This window comes from Rhinopithecus roxellana, chromosome 3 (assembly GCF_007565055.1).
Source record: "Rhinopithecus roxellana isolate Shanxi Qingling chromosome 3, ASM756505v1, whole genome shotgun sequence".
NCBI classification, from domain to species: domain Eukaryota; kingdom Metazoa; phylum Chordata; class Mammalia; order Primates; family Cercopithecidae; genus Rhinopithecus; species Rhinopithecus roxellana.
In genome coordinates, this window is record NC_044551.1 from 72,006,154 (window position 1) to 72,025,815 (window position 19,662).

At 38.7% G+C, this 19,662-nt stretch overlaps 1 protein-coding gene across 1 annotated transcript in view; it reads right to left on the reverse strand.

Moving 5' to 3' along the window:
- FYB1 (FYN binding protein 1) overlaps nt 1–18,942 on the reverse strand; it is a 169,842-nt gene extending 150,900 nt beyond the window's left edge. The window contains exon 1 of the mRNA XM_030927925.1: nt 18,828–18,942. Within this exon, the coding sequence (XP_030783785.1) occupies nt 18,828–18,830 (3 nt within the window). The 5' untranslated portion in view covers nt 18,831–18,942. The remainder of the gene's footprint in view (nt 1–18,827) is intronic.
- Nucleotides 18,943–19,662: the final 720 nt, after the last annotated feature.

Consider the following 19,662-nt stretch of genomic DNA (forward strand, 5'->3'; position numbering starts at 1 on the left):
GGTTTATGAAACAGCAAGTTCTGTTTGTATTCTACCTCTAGACTGGGTTGGTGCCATTTCTTTTTGCCCTAGAGAACTAGCAGAGTGGAATAGTTTAGACATAGGTTCTAGTGCCAGACAGTCTAGGATTGGATCTTTCTGGCTGCTAATCACTTAACCTCTCTCCCCACTGGTTTCCAGATTCATGAAATGGAGTAAAACTAGTACGTCATCCAGGGTTGCTGCAGGAATTCAATGATTTGATATTTTAAAAATACTTACAACAGTGTCTGGCATAGGGGAAGCACTTAGTAAAATGTTAGCAACTGTTATTGATATTATATTTCTTATTTCCTAAAATACAAAGTTTAAAAAGTGATTTGAACTTTGATATAGCTCAGGACAAGGCTATGCTTACAGGAGGAAGATAGAAACAATCCATTTTTTTTCTATTCCTAAAGAAAAATACACTTTTTACTGCCCAGATTATCTAGTCTGTTAATCTAATTCTTTGAGATGCACTGAGATGATGTTGTAGTGGTAATAAATAAGATACTTCCATAAAATTAGGAAACCGTGTTTAAAATTTACAATGCAAGAAAGTGAACTGATGGAAACTCCTTGAAGTAGATATTTTTAAGATAACTCTCAAATATAAGTGAGTACTTATTTTCACATTTTAAAGACCCAAAACCTAGTTTTATTCCCACAAAATAAAAATGTCTATAAACACTGGAAAAGCCATCTGGGGAGCCCAGCACCTCCCCTGCTCTTCAGAGACTAAACTTTTGATCCATCATGAACTTTGGGAAATGACAATAACAAAATATTTTTTTAAAAAAATATTTTAAGTTCAGGGGTTCATATACAGGATTGTTACGTAGGTAAATGTGTGTTGTAAGGATTTGTTTAACAGATTATTTCATCACCCAGGTGTAAGCCTAGTACCCAATATTTTTTCCTGATCCTCTTCCTTCTTCCATCCTCCACCCTCTAATATGCCCCAGTGTGTGTTTTCCCCTCTGTGATTCCGTGTGTTCTCACCATTTGGCTTGCACTTATAAGTGAGAACATGTGGTATTTCGTTTTCTGTTCCTGTGTTAATTTGCTAAGGATAATTGCCTCCAGCTCCATCTGTGGCCCATCCGTGAATGAGGACATGATCTCATTCTTTTTTATGGCTGTATAGTATTCTATGGTGCATATGTATCACGTTTTCTTTATCCAGCCTACCATGGATGGGCATTTAGGTGGATTCCGTATCTTTGATATTGTGAATAGTGCTGCAAAGAACACACATGTGCATGTATCTTTATAACAATTCATATTTCTTTGGATCTGTACCAGTAATGGGGTTGCTGAGTTGAATGGTATTTCTGTCTTTAGGTCTTTGAGGAATCGCCATACTGTCTTCTAAAATGGTTGAAGTAATTTACACTCCCACCAACAGTGTATAAATGTTCTTTTTTCTCCACAACCTACTCAGCATCTGCTATTTTTTGACTTTTTAATAATAAACATTCTGACTCGTGTGAGATGGTATCTTACCGCAGTTTTGGACAATGACAAAATCTAAGCAAAACAGCAGGAGCTGAGTCTGGCTTATATTTTCTGAAATAAGAATCCTATTTTACAATTATGATCTCACTGTTTCCCTAAATTAACATAAATTGATTGGCATGAATATCCTCATTTCTATTTAGAAGGAGGATTTTGTTTTAAACTGTGTAGTTACTTATTAAGTTAAAAGCATGGTTTTGCCTTAATCAGAACAGGTTTTTGTAAAATTATGAGCCTGGTGGAAAACATATTGGCAACTTGAGGTATGCAAAATAATATGGTGGAATGCAAAATAATTGGGAAGAAAATGCATCTGAAAACTAAAGGTGCTTGATGAGAATTTCAAGGCATTGACAAGAGCAATGCTGAAGACAGGACACGCCAAATCAAGAGGGATTAGTGCAGGAGAGAGTGCAAAGTGGAAGTTTTCATGAAAAAAGAAAGTTGGAACCAAGAATTAAAGGAAGTGCCAGACCTGGTCTGGTAGAGGTGAAAGTGAAGAAGCAGCAGCAAAAGCACAGCTGTAAAAGGCAGAAATAGAAAGGCCTTATACTTCGTGTAGGGATATGTCTAGAAAAATATTTATTGAAGTGTTAATAGTGGTTTTCTTTAGATAGTAAGATTTTTACCTTTTCTACATTTTCCTATATTTTAGGAAAAATTTATCATCACATGCATCTCATTTTTACAAGAGGAGAAAATGATGAAGCTATTTACATTCAGGGGAAAAGGTTTATTGTGAATATTTCATTTGGTGGATAAATGGAGGTATAAACACATGGATTAAGAATATAGAAAATGCAGTTTCATATTTCCCAGCTCTGCTTGTCCAGTCTATGTGACATTTAAACTTTCCCCTCCACGTTTTTTTTTTTTTTTTTAAATTTTAAGCACATACAAAAGTTGAAATTGAAGTTGGAAGTTAGCACCAACATACTGCCACCTACATTTTCTAATGGCTAGCATTTTGGATCCTTGCTTTATCACGTCTGTCCATTTATCTATTCACCTGTTGTTTTTTGTTTTTTTTTCTTTTTGGATGAGTTTCAAAGTTGCAAACATCAGTACCTTTTTTTATACCAAATTTTAACCACCCCTAGATTCCTTCCACACACACACACACTCAAGACTCATCCACAACCTCCAAGCAGGCTGTTATTCATTTAAATATGACCCCATTTTCCACACCTAGATACTGCTTCCATTCCAAACATGTCCAAAATCACCTGCCCTCCCAGAAGACAAATTTTACCAAACCTTATCCTTGCTCTTTCTATATACCCAGAACTGTATACTTTAAAGCCAAAAGGACACTATCTGATCTGCATCACCAACTCCAATGCTTTCAGGAACAAAGCAGGTAACATAAAAAGTGGGCTTGTGGAAGATAAATCCAGTGGGTCTGATAATGGAGACCAATCCAGCCTCAGTGTGGAGGATGCAACAAGGAGGAAAGAGCTACTCAGAAAACTTGAGAAAACAGAATTTACTGTCGAGGTAAGACTTCCACACTCAACCAGCTAGCTTCAAGGAGCCTTGAATTTTAATCAGTATCTCTCCTTTGTTTCCACTGAGGATCTAGGGCACTTAAAGGTCCAAATTTGTTAGAACAGTTAACGTAGTAAGTACTCGGTTAAACAGAATCTTTCTTTAATTACAACTATTTATGGGGGCAGTATTTATAGCCATTCAGTTAAATACAGATCTTAGCAATGGAAAAGGTAACACAGATATACAAATGCAAAAATGTGGTGTGTTTCTATCTAGTTTGTGCAAATCACCTGCCCAAGAAGCCATTTTTCCTCAACTATAGATTGACTACCTGTCTGCAATGAACCCAAAGTATTCACAGTGATCAAAAGGGAGAGCTAGCATCATTTCCCAGGAATGTGTTCGCAGCTCCCCCCGTCTCTTTTTTTTGGTGTATGTGGCTTACAAATTAAAAAGAAGGACTTACCACGTGGAAGGGTAGAATGGTGAGAAAAATGAGAATATTGAAGAGTCAAGGAGTCTAGAATATTACATACCATTTTTCATGCCAAATTAGCCATCAAGACATAGTTATCCTGGCTGTTCTATGGGAATGCCCTACCTCTCTCCTTGTCCTGCTTATCAAATTAGCTCAGGGTGCTAAGTTTTACATCAGAGAATGGAAACCATCTGCACTAGGCATGGTTGGTAGCTACAGGTGGACTTTGCTTAGAAATCGGAAGCTATGACAATTTTACCCTCACAGTCTTTTTTGTTGGTTTGCTTGATGATTAAGACATAGTTTGGAAATTCCCTGTCTTCCCCTTCCCTGCCTCCTGGGTGACTAATTTGAGGAGTGTTTATTGCAGCCCTATTGTGTTGGGTAGCTATGTTCTGCTATCAAAAAAAGTCCACCCAGCCTGAAATGCTGTATCATGTAGTTGTGGGTACATGTGATAAAATTAATTTCTCTGGTATGAGTGTCCTCTTGTGATAAAGTGAATGTAACTACTTTTATTTCAAAGTTGCAATGAGTAAAAGTGCTGGTAGTTCTTTCGGACTGTGTCCATACCTTGAAAAGTCAAATATTTTCATGTAAGTTCAGCCTCCCAAACATCTATGAAAGTGTTTTCACTAGATTTCACCCAAACTATTTCACCTAAATATCTGTTATTGATCAGATTCAGCAGATGTTAATTTCATCTCTATCTCTTTTCACTTCTGCCAGAACTTGCATAAGGGCTGAATTTATTGTCAGCTTATCAGTTTCTGTAGCTCAAATCTGCGTATAGAATATTCTGAACTCAGGTTTAAAATTCCATTAACTAGTTTTAAAAGGCACATAGTAAAATTCTAAAAAATTTTATGAGAAAAGTTAATTTTTACCAACGTTTTTAAACAGGTATAACATTTTTTTGGGAAAAAGTGGGACTTATGAAGCAAAAAGTCCTAATATGAAAAAAAGAGAAATACCCTTTAAATACATTTTAAAAAGTCTCTCTTCCCAAGATACTTGTTTTGACTTAGGTTCGTTTGGCGGGATTTTTTTTTTTTTTTTTTTTTTTCATGTAGAACTTACAAAATACTTTAGAAATATTTTGTGTAGATCTTGCTGTGTGACAGGCATTATACTGAAGATATTTACTTATAAACCCATGCAACTCTTAAAATAAACTTAATAAGTAGGTATAGTGACTTATCCCTTTTTACTATGGAGAAATTGAGACACAGAGAAGGTAAATTGTAATGAGAAGAACTGAAGTAGAAATCCAGGAAGTCAAGCTCCAGAAGAGATCACTTTAAACTTTGTTCACTAGAAGTTTACCAATTTTCACTTAGAATTACAAAACACTGGCATAAGTGATGATCAGAATGGGCTAAACAGTAAATGAGTAACTAAAGCAGACTTTGACCAGATGTTTCAATCATTTGGAGAGTAAAGGAAAAAAAAAAAAAGTACCTGAGCCACCAGGCCAGCCGAATCAAAATCTCTGAGGTTGGCACTCAAACAACTGCATAGTTTGAAATTCAACAGGCAGTTAAAATGGGCAGCCAGGTTGAGGAACACTGATCCAAAGTGTCTTCAGTTATGTATGAGTTTGGGAGATCTCAAACTTGAGTGTGCATCACAATCACTGGGAAGGCTTTGCTAATACACAGGTGGCTGGGCCCCACCTCCTTTCTTTTATTATTATTATTATTATTATTATTATTATTATACTTTAAGTTCTAGGGTACATGTGCATAACGTGCAGGTTTGTTACATATGTATACTTGTGCCATGTTGGTGTGCTGCACCCATCAACTTGTCAGCACCCATCAACTCGTCATTTACATCAGGTATAACTCCCAATGCAATCCTTCCCCCCTCCCCCCTCCCCATGATAGGCCCCGGTGTGTGATGTTCCCCTTCCCGAGTCCAAGTGATCTCATTGTTCAGTTCCCACCTATGAGTGAGAACATGTGGTGTTTGGTTTTCTGTTCTTGCGATAGTTTGCTGAGAATGATGGTTCCCAGCTGCATCCATGTCCCTACAAAGGACACAAACTCATCCTTTTTTATGGCTGCATAGTATTCTATGGTGTGTATGTGCCACATTTTCTTAATACAGTCTGTCACTGATGGACATTTGGGTTGATTCCAAGTCTTTGCTATTGTAAATAGTGCTCCAATAAACATACGTGTGCATGTGTCTTTATAGCAGCAGGATTTATAATCCTTTGGGTATATACCCAGTAATGGGATGGCTGGGTCATATGGTACTTCTAATTCTAGATCCTTGAGGAATTGCCATACTGTTTTCCACAATGGTTGAACTAGTTTACAATCCCACCAACAGTGTAAAAGTGTTCCTATTTCTCCATATCCTCTCCAGCAACTGTTGTTGCCTGACTTTTTAATGATTGTCATTCTAACTGGTGTGAGATGGTATCTCATTGTGGTTTTGATTTGAATTTCTCTGAAGGCCAGTGATGATGAGCATTTTCTCATGTGTCTGTTGGCTGTATGAATGTCTTCTTTTGAGAAATGTCTGTTCATATCCCTTGCCCACTTTTTGATGGGGTTGTTTGTTTTTTTCTTGTAAATTTGTTTGAGTTCTTTGTAGGTTCTGGATATCAGGCCTTTGTCAGATGAGTAGATTGCAAAAATTTTCTCCCATTCTGTAGGTTGCCTGTTCACTCTGATGGTAGTTTGTTTTGCTGTGCAGAAGGTCTTTAGTTTAATTAGATCCCATTTGTCAATTTTGGCTTTTGCTGCCATTGCTTTTGGTGTTTTAGACTTGAAGTCCTTGCCCATGCCTATGTCCTGAATGGTATTACCTAGGTTTTCTTCTAGCGTTTTTATGGTTTTAGGTCTAACATTTAAGTCTCTAATCCATCTTGAATTAATTTTCATATAAGGAGTAAGGAAAGGATCCAGTTTCAGCTTTCCAGTTATGGCTAGCCAATTTTCTCAGCACCATTTATTAAATAGGGAATCTTTTCCCCATTTATTGTTTTTCTCAGGTTTGTCAATATGCCAATAGTAGCCTCTGAGATTGAGGCAACAATTAATAGCCTATCAACCAAAAAAAGTCCAGGACCAGATGGATTCACAGCTGAATTCTACCAGAGGTACAAGGAGGAGCTGGTACCGTTCCTTCTGAAGCTATTCCAATCAATAGAAAAAGAGGGAATCTTCCCTAACTCATTTTATGAGGCCAACATCATCCTGATACCAAAGCCTGGCAGAGACACAACAAAAAAAGAGAATTTTAGACCAATATCCCTGATGAACATCGATGCCAAAATCCTCAAAAAAATGCTGGCAAACCGAATCCAGCAGCACATCAAAAAGCTTATCCACCATGATCAAGTGGGCTTCATCCCTGGGATGCAAGGCTGGTTCAACATATGCAAATCAATAAACGCAATCCAGCATATAAACAGAACCAAAGGCAAAAACCACATGATTATCTCAATAGATGCAGAAAAGGCCTTTGACAAAATTCAACAGTCCTTCATGCTAAAAACTCTCAATAAATTCGGTACTGATGGAACGTATCTCAAAATAATAAGAGCTGTTTATGACATACCCACAGCCAATATCATACTGAATGGGCAAAAGCTGGAAGCATTCCCTTTGAAAACTGGCACAAGACAGGGATGCCCTCTCTCACCACTCCTATTCAACACAGTGTTGGACGTTCTGGCTAGGGCAATCAGGCAAGAGAAAGAAATCAAGGGTATTCAGTTAGGAAAAGAAGAAGTCAAATTGTCCCTGTTTGCAGATGACATGATTGCATACTTAGAAAACCCCATCGTCTCAGCCCAAAATCTCTTTAAGCTGATAAGAAACTTCAGCAAAGTCTCAGGATACAAAATTAATGTGCAAAACTCACAAGCATTCTTATACACCAGTAACAGACCAACAGAGAGCCAAATCAGGAATGAACTTCCATTCACAATTGCTTCAAAGAGAATAAAATACCTAGGAATCCAACTTACAAGGGATGTAAAGGACCTCTTCAAGGAGAACTACAAACCACTGCTCAGTGAAATAAAAGAGGACACAAACAAATGGAAGAATATACCATGCTCATGGATAGGAAGAATCAATATTGTGAAAATGGCCATACTGCCCAAGATAATTTATAGATTCAATGCCATCCCCATCAAGCTACCAATGAGTTTCTTCACAGAATTGGAAAAAACTGCTTTAAAGTTCATATGGAACCAAAAAAGACCCCCCATTGCCAAGACAATCCTAAGTCAAAAGAACAAAGCTGGAAGTATCATGCTACCTGACTTCAAACTATACTACAAGGCTACAGTAACCAACAGAACGGAACAGAGTCCTCAGAAATAATACCACACATCTACAGCCATCTGATCTTTGACAAACCCACCTCCTTTCTTATTTAGCAGGTATTGGGTGCAGCCCAAGAATTTCTATTAAGTTCCCAGGTGATATTGATGTGCTGGTTGGGAGCACACTTTGAGAACCACCATCTTAATAGGTTGGATTAGGGGTGAAGTGTGGTAATGGAGATCTGGAAGTAACTAGATTAATTCTCCCAGTGTCTCATCAACCCTGATGCTGAAACATTTCCTCTCCTTTGTCGATTTACTCAATACCATTAATCAGAGTTGAAGGCGGAAAAGAGAAATGAAAGATATGAAGCTAGCTGGGTGTGGTGGCTCACACCTGTAATCTCAGCACTTTGGGAGGCCGAGGTAGGCAGATCACCTGAGGTCAGGAGTTTAAGACCAGAATGGCCAACATAGTGAAACTCCATTTCTACTAAAAATACAAAAATTATGTGGGCGTGGTGGTGCATGTCTGTGATCCCAGCTACTTGGGAGGCTGAGGCAGGAGAATCATTTGAACCCAGGAGGCAGAGGTTGCAGTGAGCTGAGATCGTGCCACTGCATTCCAGCCTGGGTGACAGAGCAAGACCCTGTGTCAAAAGCAAAACAAAACAAAACAAAACAAAAGCAGAAGATATGAAGCTAAAGGAAAATGCAGGAAAAGAGATAGAGGAGAGGGATCAACTTCTGGTCAGTAAATGAAAGTTTGTGGCTCTCTCACTGACTTAGCACATGTCAGTGATAGATTAAATATAAAATGAAAAACTTTTTAAAGACATCTTCTTAAGAAGATAAAGCTTTCTATTTTAGAAAGAGAGCAGAAGCACAAGGCAATGAGTGAGACTGGAAGACTGAAGAGGCGGCTGTTGGTTCAGGGTATGGAAGGGTTTGTTAATCTAGCTTTTATAGCATAGGGTCCCTCTGTGAAACCAAGGGCAGTAAGAGACATGTTTTTCCCTCCTCAGCAACATGAAAGGGGACTAAGTGGTATGTTGCTGAGATTGTGTTGGTATAAACCGGTGATTCTCAACTGGGGGGTTGAGGATTTTGACCCCTCACACCACCAAGGGCCATTCTATCACATCTGAAAATGCTTTGAGTTGTCACATGGGAAGGTGCAGAGGTGCTACTGCTATCTAGATGGTAGAGACCAGAGATGCTACTAAACATCTAACAATGAACAAAAGTGCTGAAGTCCAACTATATCTAGCTGGTAGAGACCAGAGATGCTGCTAATAATTCTCCAGTGCACAAAAGTACAGGAAACCCAGTTCCAGAACAAGAAACCCTGGACTAAGTACAGCACAGCACCAGGAGCTAGGCCAGGAGACCCGTTGACTTAGTAACGGGTATGCGAAATGTCCAGAATTACTGTGTGCCTGAATCATCCAGATGTTCATATAGATCTGGCTCTGGACTGGAGGCCTCAGGAAGAAGCAGTACAGATAAGTACAGCATGAGAGAATGTGGAGTGAAGGCAGGTAGAAAGAAAACTAACCAACCAATCAACAACACCTCCTTGAAATTTGTCTACAACATGAAATTCCGTAACACAGGAAGAAAACTATTAATGAGAAAGAGAACTCAACAAAATCAACCATGAAATATAGGGTTATATCAATTAAATTAAACAATAGAACAATCTGAAAAGGACTCTAAGAATTTAGGATCCATCAAGAAATAATAGAATACTATCCAAAACAGAATATAAGAATATTTAAAACAAAAACAGGCACATATTAGGCAGGAATGTGGGAGATAAGAGAAACAATTCCAAAAATTGGAAATACAAACTTTATCATTAAAACAACAACTCAAGAAATAGGATAAAATCTGCATTGGACACTGCAGATAGGGTGAGCAACTTTCCTGGTCTGTCTGGAACTCAAAGGTTTCTAGGACATGCGACAGTGCTAAAATTGGGAAAGTGCTGGACACACTGGGACAGTTGGTGACCCTCAACACATAGGAAAAAAAAAGTAGTGAGTGGAAAGATGAAGCTGATAAACGGATTTAAGGTTCATCAAAGAGAGACATAGAGATAAAAAGTTTGGAAGAGCAATTAAAATCATGGAGGATAGGTGATCAGAGACTAACTTTAATAGGAACTTTAGACAAAAAGCATAGGAAGGAGGAAATGATAGAGTAATGGTTTTTGAAAAGAAATGGCGAGAATTTTAAAGAATTGAAGAAAGCCATTAGGCTTTAGATCAGAGGTTGACACCTACAGCTTGTTGGGTAAATCCAGCCTGACATCCATTTTTATAAATAAAATTTTATTGGCACACAGCCACACCCATTTATGTGTACATTGTCTACGGCTGCTTTCATGTTACGATAGTAGAGTTCAATATCTGTGACAGATATCATAGGGCCTGCAAAGCCTAAAACATTTACTACTGGGCTCTTTAGAGAAAATATTTTTAGCCTCCTGTTTTAAACTGATACTATGAGTACCAAGCGGGATAAGGAAAAATAAATTCACATCTCTATGAAGCATAGTAAAAGCTCAGAACATAAATAAATATTTTAAAGGGGTTGACGATGTCAAATACAAGGAATGACAATTGGATTTGAAAGCACACTTCCACTGGCAACAAAAGAAGTAAGAAGCCAATCAAGTTAAGCCTGTAAAGTGGTGAGGTAAAGTAACTATATATTTAGAATATTTATAGTCAGCTCAACTATTATTTAAGAATGATGTCAAAATGAAGTTCTCAGTCATTTGAAGACCTATACTGTGTACATAGTAGTATATAATATCTCTGTTCTTCCAAATTGATGATGTTCTTTGACATGACCCTGAATGCATGGGGATTATACATCCTTATAAATTCTGCCCTGTTTAACTGAAATATGTCCATATGACTTACTCTGGCCAATTAAGTGTAAGTGACAGTAATGTTCATTTCCTCCAAGCAGAAGTTTTAAGAACCAGAAATAGGGTTGAAGGATTGTATTCAATGGACAATTAGCCTGTATTAAGATCCTGGTTGTGTTTGGGTAATAATAGTAGAAGTATTGAATAATCTTAGAGATCGTTAGACAGCAATCACGGGAACAGAAAACCAAACACAGCATGTTCTCACACATGAGTGGGAGTTGAACAATGAGAACACATGGACACAGGGAGGGGAACATCACACACCAGGGCCTCTTGGGGGATGGGGGGCGAGGGGAGGGAACTTAGAGGATGAGTCAATAGTTGCAGCAAACCACCATGGCACACATGTACCTATGTGACAAACCTGCACGTTCTGCACATGTATCTAGGAACTTAAAGTAAAATTAAAAAAAAAAGAATGTGAGTCGATTAACACACACGCAGACACACACACACAAGAAAGGAATTGTTAGACAGCAGGCAAGAGTTACGTGTAACTGTGCAAGAAGATATATGAATCCAGAGCAAAAGAGCATAATTAAGAAACAATGAGGCTGGGCACAGTGGCTCATGCTTGTACTCCCAGCACTTTGGGAGGCCAAGGCAGGTGGATCACTTGAGGTCAGGAGTTAGAGACAAGCCTGGCCAATGTGGGGAAACCCCATTTCTACTAAAAATATAAAAATTAGCCAACTGTGGTGGTGCGTGCCTGTAATCCCAGCTACTAGGGAGGCTGAAGTAGGAGAACCACTTGAACCCAGGAGGCAGAGGTTGCAGTGAGCTGAGATCGTGCTGCTGCACTCCAGTCTGGGCAACAGGGAAAGACTCTGTCTCAACAACAACAACAACAACAAAAAAAAAAAAAAAAAAAAAAAAAAAAAAGAAGAAGAAGAAGAAGAAACAATGATAAACATGGAATTTTATGAACTATATTGATCCCTGTAAAGAGTTGGAAGCCTGGAAGCAGAGTCCCACAAAGACGGGAAATGGACATGTGGCAGAGGATGCATTAGCAAGTGATGTGGGAAAAGAACAAGCTAACATAAATAATACTGCAACCACTGGTTATCCATATCAGCTAATAGTAGATGCCCGTCTTGCATCACAAATATAAATGGTATCCTTATGATTAAAGACTTAAACATAAAAATAGAGTCTTAAAAACACGAGCACTTCAAGGAAAAATTAGAAAAATGACTTCAATATTTAAGGGATAGGGATTAATTTCCTTAAAAGGACATCAAAAACAGAAATGTTAAAGACTCATTTTAAAATTTGACAACATTAAAATTTAAAACTTCTGTATAAAAAAGAGACACCAAAAGTAAAGTTAAAAAGAAGCCATAGACTGGGAGAACAAAATTTGCAATGCTTGTAATTGATAGGATTAATGCCTAGAATATATAAGAAATTCATCTAAATCAACATGAAAAAAATAATCTGTAAAAAATGAATGAAACACATGAGAGATAATTTACAGAAGAGTTTGCTGGAATGGCCATTAAACTTGTGAAAACATGTTTCATCTCAGTTATAATCAGAAAAATTAAAATTAAACAATAATGAAGTACAATTTTACATGTAACAAATGGTCAAAACTCTATCAATAAATATGACAATGTCAAGTTTTAGGAATGATGTAGAGAAATGGCAACTTTTGTACAAGGCTGGTGGGAGGTAAATCATTACAATGACCTTAAAGAGCAAGTTGCTAATGTTAGATAAACTTGAAGGTTCTCATACCCTCTATGCCAAGGGATGTTCATCTACCACTGTTTGAAATCGAAAATAATGGCAACAAATCAAATGTTGGAGAACAGATGAGTCAATTACAATAGAATTACACAGCAATTCAATAGATTGAATGTGTCCAAAGGGATATTCTTGAAAAAAACCCAATGTAGAGTGAAAGAAGGCAAATAGCAGAAATCATGAAAATAATCTGGGCAAACAATACTATATATTTGGGGATATTATATATTTTATGGATACACACAGATAAGATATAAGCATAAAACCATGGCTGGGAAGGTTATTCTGAAAGGCACTTTTAAAATAGTTGTTTCTCTGCTGTGGGAAGGAGGGACATAGAACTGGAAAAGGGCAGAAAGGGACTTTAATTTTCTCTTCTTTAGTTTTAAAATAGATGCCAGAATGGTAATATACATTAATTGTAGGTGGTGAGTATGTGAACATTTGTTGTATTATATGTTTCATAATATTTTAAAAAGAGAAGGACATGAAAGAAAAGAAAGAGCGGATGGAATGGAGTCCTAGAACTGGGGAAGTGATATTGAAGTTGCCAAATCAAGAACTGGAACCCCATGCCTATTCACTTCAAGAGCAAGGGTGCCACGAGTTTAGTGTATCCTAACACATGCTCTAAGAAGTGGCTCACATCTCCTCCTAGATGCACTGATGTGTTATATGAGCGCAAGATACCAGCTAGAATTTAAGCCTCTTATCCTTGGCTTAAAACTAACTTGTCATAGTACAGGATTTTTTTTTTTTTAACACAATGGGATAGATCTTGTTGCAGAAGGTAGGTGTCCTCTTTTGCACAAGGGGAGGATATAAGCAGGCCAGGGATGGCGACAGGGGAGTGTGTGGAGTGATATTAGTCTATCACTCAGGACTATGATTAGCCTCCACGGCTTACCTAAGAGAAAAAAAAATCACCTCTCTAATTGAAGGAAGTGGATTGGAACTCCAGCCCTCACAGAGAACCTTCTAACTCAGTTTCCATATTCTCAGATTTCCCTGGAACACCAGTTCTCAGTTGGGTCTTCCATTGTGGCCGAGTAGGTTATTTATTTTCACATCTTAGGACCTGCTCCCCTCAGAAACTCTGTACTTACTCTCTAACTTGGATGTAGTCAAATTTGGGTCACACTTTTGAGGGAGAACAGGAACAAAGCCAATATTTAAGGCCCAAGCCAGGATCAAGGCTATCTGGAGAGGATGCATGTCCCTTCAGATAGCGGAGGCTGCAGTGACCCAAGATTGCGCCTTGCACTCCAGCCTGGGCAACGAGAGCAAAACTGTCTCAAAAATAAATAAATAAATAAAAGAAATGCACATTTCCAGGCCCCATCCCTCACCCTCCAGGTGATTCTCATTATTGCTAAAGTTTGAGAACCACTACCCTAAGTGTAAGCCGTGGGGAGCCTGGACACCATGTGTTGTTCACCCTGCATTCCCATGACTAGCAGAGTGCAGACTTGAAATAGGAGCTCAAATAACCTTTGTTGAATGAATGAGTGACAGTGCGATTTGACCATAGTCCTTTCAGGAGCTCCTAGTGTAGCTTGAAAACTGGATGAAAGGAGCAAAACAGACCAAAAACCCCAAGCACAATTTTTACTTTATTTTTTTCTGACCTAAGTTTTATGCATAAAATACAAAAAAAAAGGACATAAATAAAACATCTATTTCTCCATTTCTTCCAGAAAATTCTACAATTTAAAATGTACCTAAAAATACTTGCCAAGTAAACAAGTGTCATTCTATCGTTTTCATTTTAGACCTGTAAAGGGAGCTGGTCTAAGGCTATAGATTAAGTCAATTTCCACAGGGGCAGATAAAGTAGAAGTCTATTGCCACTTCTCCCACTTCTAAAATCTAGAATCACACTATGAATAAGGACGTAGGGGAACACCTAAGCCAACTCTGTACCTTTACTGAGCCTCTTGAAAGAGAGCTGAAGAGATAGGGTCACGATGCCACAGGGAGAAATGGGAAGGTTGAGCTGGAACCCAGCATCCCTTGCTAGGTTGGAAGATGAGCCCAGTGTCGTGTGTCTAATGCCCATCAATCTTAATATCTAATGTGTCTTATCTTCATAAAACACCAAGTGCCTTTGTGCTTCATTCCCACACATTTCCAAAGTTTCCTTACCAATAAATTACAGGGAAAGGGCAATAAAAGGTGAATTTCCTTATAACCACTTGTCCCCTTTTGGCTTGATCCCTTCTTGGACAGTTCAGGAAGTCAGGGAGGTAGGAATTTGTCACAGTGGTGACACAGCAGATGAGCTTGGGGTGGGGAAGGGAGTTATGTAGTCATTAAACCCCCCTTTATGGATCCTGGGATGAAGAACCACAAAACCAGGCATTCCTTCAGTTTCTCATCCCAGTGGCCTCTACAATATTTCAATAAAGTGAGCATTCTGAAAGTAGGAAAACTCATAGTGACCATAGCAGAAGCAGCCATGACAGCCGATCCTCAAGCCTCCCAGACACAGTCACCAGCTTGAGGATGGGCCCCGCACACCCCTAAAGGCCAGTCCTGGGCTTTTCTTTGACTACCGGCTTGTCTCCCTAGGTATCTACTTTTTCTGAGATGTAACAAAATGTAGAGGAGCTCAGGCTCTGAGAACAGATAGAATTGTGCTGAAATTCCAGGCCCAACAATATTCAGTAGCTGTGTGGTTGTGAGAAAATTACTTACTCTCTACAAGACTCAGTTTATTCAACTAGAAAATCAGGAGAATAGGAATAACTATTTGCAGGAATTGTTAGAGGAATTTAATGAGATAGTGTATGTCAGGGCTTAGCAATGCTAACTGCCAGTATCACTCTCCTCCTGCATTCACTAGGATTTTCTATGCTTACTTTGGAAACTATTTATTTGGGGCTGAAATACAAGAATCCAACATCTATCCAGTGTCTGGCATGTGCCTGTACTGTCACAGGTGCTTTATAATTGCAGTCTTACTCTCCACAACAATGCTGTGGGATAGCTATCATCATCATCATCATCACCATCATCATCACATCATCACCATCATAGGATGAGGAAACAATCCCAAGGCTTAAGTGACTTATGGAAAACAACTAGTAAGCACAACCAATCAACAAGAAGCCGGGGATATGGCCTGTTGACTGTATCTGATCTCTTTCAAGGAGAAAAAAATGGAGTTTTTCCTTTCTTTAATATGCTACATGGCTTTCTGCCACTTGTTGCAGAATGTCAGCAGCAATGTTAGGGAGAAAGGAATTAAGGGGAAGTAACTTAATTTTGAAGTATAACCTTTACATGCTACAAAAATAGGCATGACTGTACAAAGATAGGCATGTATATGCCATAATTGCACTGGGAAATTCACTTACTATGCCATTATATAGTAAGAAACTTAAAGTACGCTGCTTAACAACAAGGTAACTTGTGTTAGAAGTTTTAAATATATGTAGGTTTTCACCTGGTTACTATGCTAATGTTCTGTCAATGCAAAATAATCAGACAAAATATATAAAAAATGCTTGTGATAGTCTTGTCTATATTACTGTAAGGAAAGACAAAGAGACAACTGAAATGTCCAACTCTATGGAACTGATTAAAACAAATTGTGGACTACTACACAGTTATTAAAAATGATTTATCATTAAAAATTATATTGTAACTCCCATATTATTAAAGATATTTTAAATAAAATGTGAAGAAATGGTTCATAAAATATAACAACACTTATAAAATTACATTTATAAGATGTGTATTTAAAATGATGACATTCTCGAAGGATCTGTACTAACCTGGTGATTGTCCCTTAGGTGATAAAATTATAGAACATGCTTATTGTTTTCCTTCCTTCCTTCCTTCCTTCCTTCCTTCCTTCCTTCCTTCCTTCCTTCCTTCCTTCCTTCCTTCCTTCCTTCCTTCTCTCTCTCTCTCTCTCTCTCTCTCTCTCTCTCTCTCTTTCTTTCTGTCTATACAGGGTTGCCCGGGTTGGAGTGTGGTGACATGATCATTCATCACTGCCGCCTTGAACTCCTGAACTCAAATAATCCTCCTGCCTCAGCCTCCCTAGTAGGTGGGACCACAGGCATGCACCACTAGGCCTGGCTGGTTTATTTATTTATTTATTTACTTAATTTTTTATAGAGATGACATCTTGCTTTGTTGCCCAGGCTGGTCTTGAACTCCTCAACTAATCCTCCCACTTTGACCTCCCAAAGAATTGGAATTACAGGCATAAGCCACGGTGCCTGACCATTATCATATCTCTAAGAAGTTTATCTATATTTCCAAGATACTTTTTTGAGAAGTATGTGCTACTTTTTTTTTTTCTTTTTGAGATGGAATTTTGCTCTTGTTGCCCAGGCTAGAGTGCAATGGCACGATCTGGGCCCACTGCAACCTCCATCTCCCAGGTTCAAGCGATTCTCCTGCTTAGCCTCCCAAGTAGCTGGGATTACAGACATGCGCCACTATGACCAGCTAATTTTGTATTTTTAGTAGAGACGGGGTTTCATCATCTTGGTCAGGCAGGTCTCAAACTCCTGACCTCAGGCGATCTGCCTGATTCAGCCTCCCAAAGTGCTGGGATTACAGGTGTGAGCCACCACACCCAGCCATGTTACTTTTATTATAAGAAAACAATAATCTTTAAAAAAATCATTACTCATATATCATACCAAATACATGCTATCCAGTTAAACTTCCCTTTTTCCTGCTGTTATCTTGTTTCACCGAAGAAAATCCAAATAGCACTTTATAAATCACAGCACTCTCGTTTAAGGTCAAGCTGTTTCCTTTTCTTTTCTTTTTTATTTTATTTTATTTATTTATTTTTTGAGACGGAGTCTCGCTCTGTGGTCCAGGCTAGAGCGCAGTGGCGCAGTTTCGGCTCACCGCAAGCTCTACCTCTCGGGTTCACGCCATTCTCCTGCCTCAGCCTCCCAAGTGGCTGGGACTACAGGCGCCCGCCACCACGCCCGGCTAATGTTTTGGATTTTTAGTAGAGGCGGGGTTTCACCGTGTTAGCTAGGATGGTCTCAATCTCCTGACTTCGTGATCCGCCCGCCTCGACCTCCAAAGTGCTGGCATTACAGGCGTGAGCCACCGCGCCCGGCCAAGGTCAAGCTGCTTTCTAGGAATCCCGGAACTAAAGACCCAATTTGGAAACACAGAGGGATTTATAAGTCTCACTCCCACCTGAGCCAGAGACTGTCTTCTACAGGCGTTGCCGCAGGCAGGGTCATGCGCTAACATTTCCTCCACCCTTTACTCCCCTTCTCAAGACTCAGCGACTTGCACCCTATGGCTCTTCCTTCTTCCTCTCTCCCCCATGGCAAGATTACGCTCTCTCACCTCTACTCTTTCCCTATCCTAACTCGAGGTGCTTCCAGACAATACACAGTAACATGAACACACATCATTGAATGATCCCTTTATTCTCCCTGTTCCAATGTCTGCAATGCACAATCTCCAATTGAGCAAGCACAGGAGTCATGGTCTCAACTCCTATCTTCTCACTGGGGGCTAACAAAAGGAGGGTATCCTCTCCGTAACGAGAGAAGGGATAACAAATTTCCAGTCTTCTGGGGGCTGGGGAATAGTAGACAAAGATAGAAAATTGACTCTCTTCTATATTCTGGGAACATATGAACACCACATATATTTTGGGACCCCTCCTTTTTTTTTTTTTCTAAGAAATAATGGAAAATTATGAAGGAGAATATTACTGCTATAGTTCAGCTATATTTTGGGTTAAAGTAGCACTGGGAACTCACTCACCATTTTAAGTGTGCTCCAAATAATGACTTCTCATTAATTTTGGGAACACAATCTGTCCTTTAGGTTAAGACCGGCCTTTGTGTCTCTTAATTTAACAAAAAAAAAAAAAAAAAAAAAAAAAAGCTTTTTCAAACAAAAGAGGTCCGTTTGTAAAATCTACTGTTATCAAAATGGCAATCGCCATCAGCAATATTTCCCAACATTCACCACTGGAGTCCTTTCCTGGGATCCAAACTGCTCACAACAGGAAACTTGACTAAATTATTGGGGCTGGCACCAAGCTATCCTAAGAGGCAAGGACAAAGAATGCATGTTTTCTTTCTGCAAGACAGTGCTCTTCCCCTATTCTGAAGGCTGGAATCAAAAAAAGGGAACTCTTGAAGCCATGTCTCTCAACTGGCATGAACAAGACTCAGCAGCTTCATCAGCACAAGGAACAAGTGGCCAAGCAAAATCCCAAAGGCTCGGAGGACCTGACTGTGAAGCACCCTCAGCCCTGTCTGTTCTATGCAGAGAAGAGTAGCACATTTGCCAGGAGACCAGAGAGAGTTATAAAATCTATTACTTACCATTTTTATTGAAAAGAGTTGATGTGCCTGGCACACAATGACCCCGAAGATGATGCAGCTTTGATAGTGAATGTGCAAGTTAGCTATGCAGAGTGTACTTCCTTTTCTGAGCTGTGTGGTCTGTCCAGCTTTCACACATTGATATGTGAGGCTACATTTGCATGTTATCTCAACCCTCAGCGCATTTGTATAGCTAGTCAGGTTTATCTTGTTATTATTTTTCAATAATACAGGAAGAGGTCTAGGTGTAGCTTTGAAGACTGAAAAATTGACAAAAAATTTTTTAGAAGTAGCTAGATATTAAATTTTGCTATACATTATTAACCTGTTTTATATAACTTCTATATTTTTGGATATGTGTGTGTGTGTGCTTGTGTGTGTGTGTATGTCTCTCCATCTCTCTCTTATCTATGAAGGACTCACACCAAAATGGGAATCGCGTTTGACTTGAGTGGATATATTACTACAAATAATTCTTTTTTTGTACTTTTTGGGGTTTTTCAGGTTTTCTATCCTGGGTATATAGCACTTGTGTAAAAACATAACTATAATCATTATTAAAAAGAACAAAAGTATCATGAAAATTTTAATGAACAACTCCAATTATATTTAAATTCACATTATCAGTATTTAAATGATGGAAATACTCATAAGCTTATCATAGAATGCCATTCATTTTCCTAAAAAAAAAAAAGCACAGCACAATCTAGGTTCATGTATTAATTTGGGGGTAATATTTGTTAGTGTCAGATGTTAAGGGCATAGTATTTGATCCCAAGTAGATTTTCCAGTCATCCATGTACCTCTCTGAACACATTCTGAGATACAGATTTGG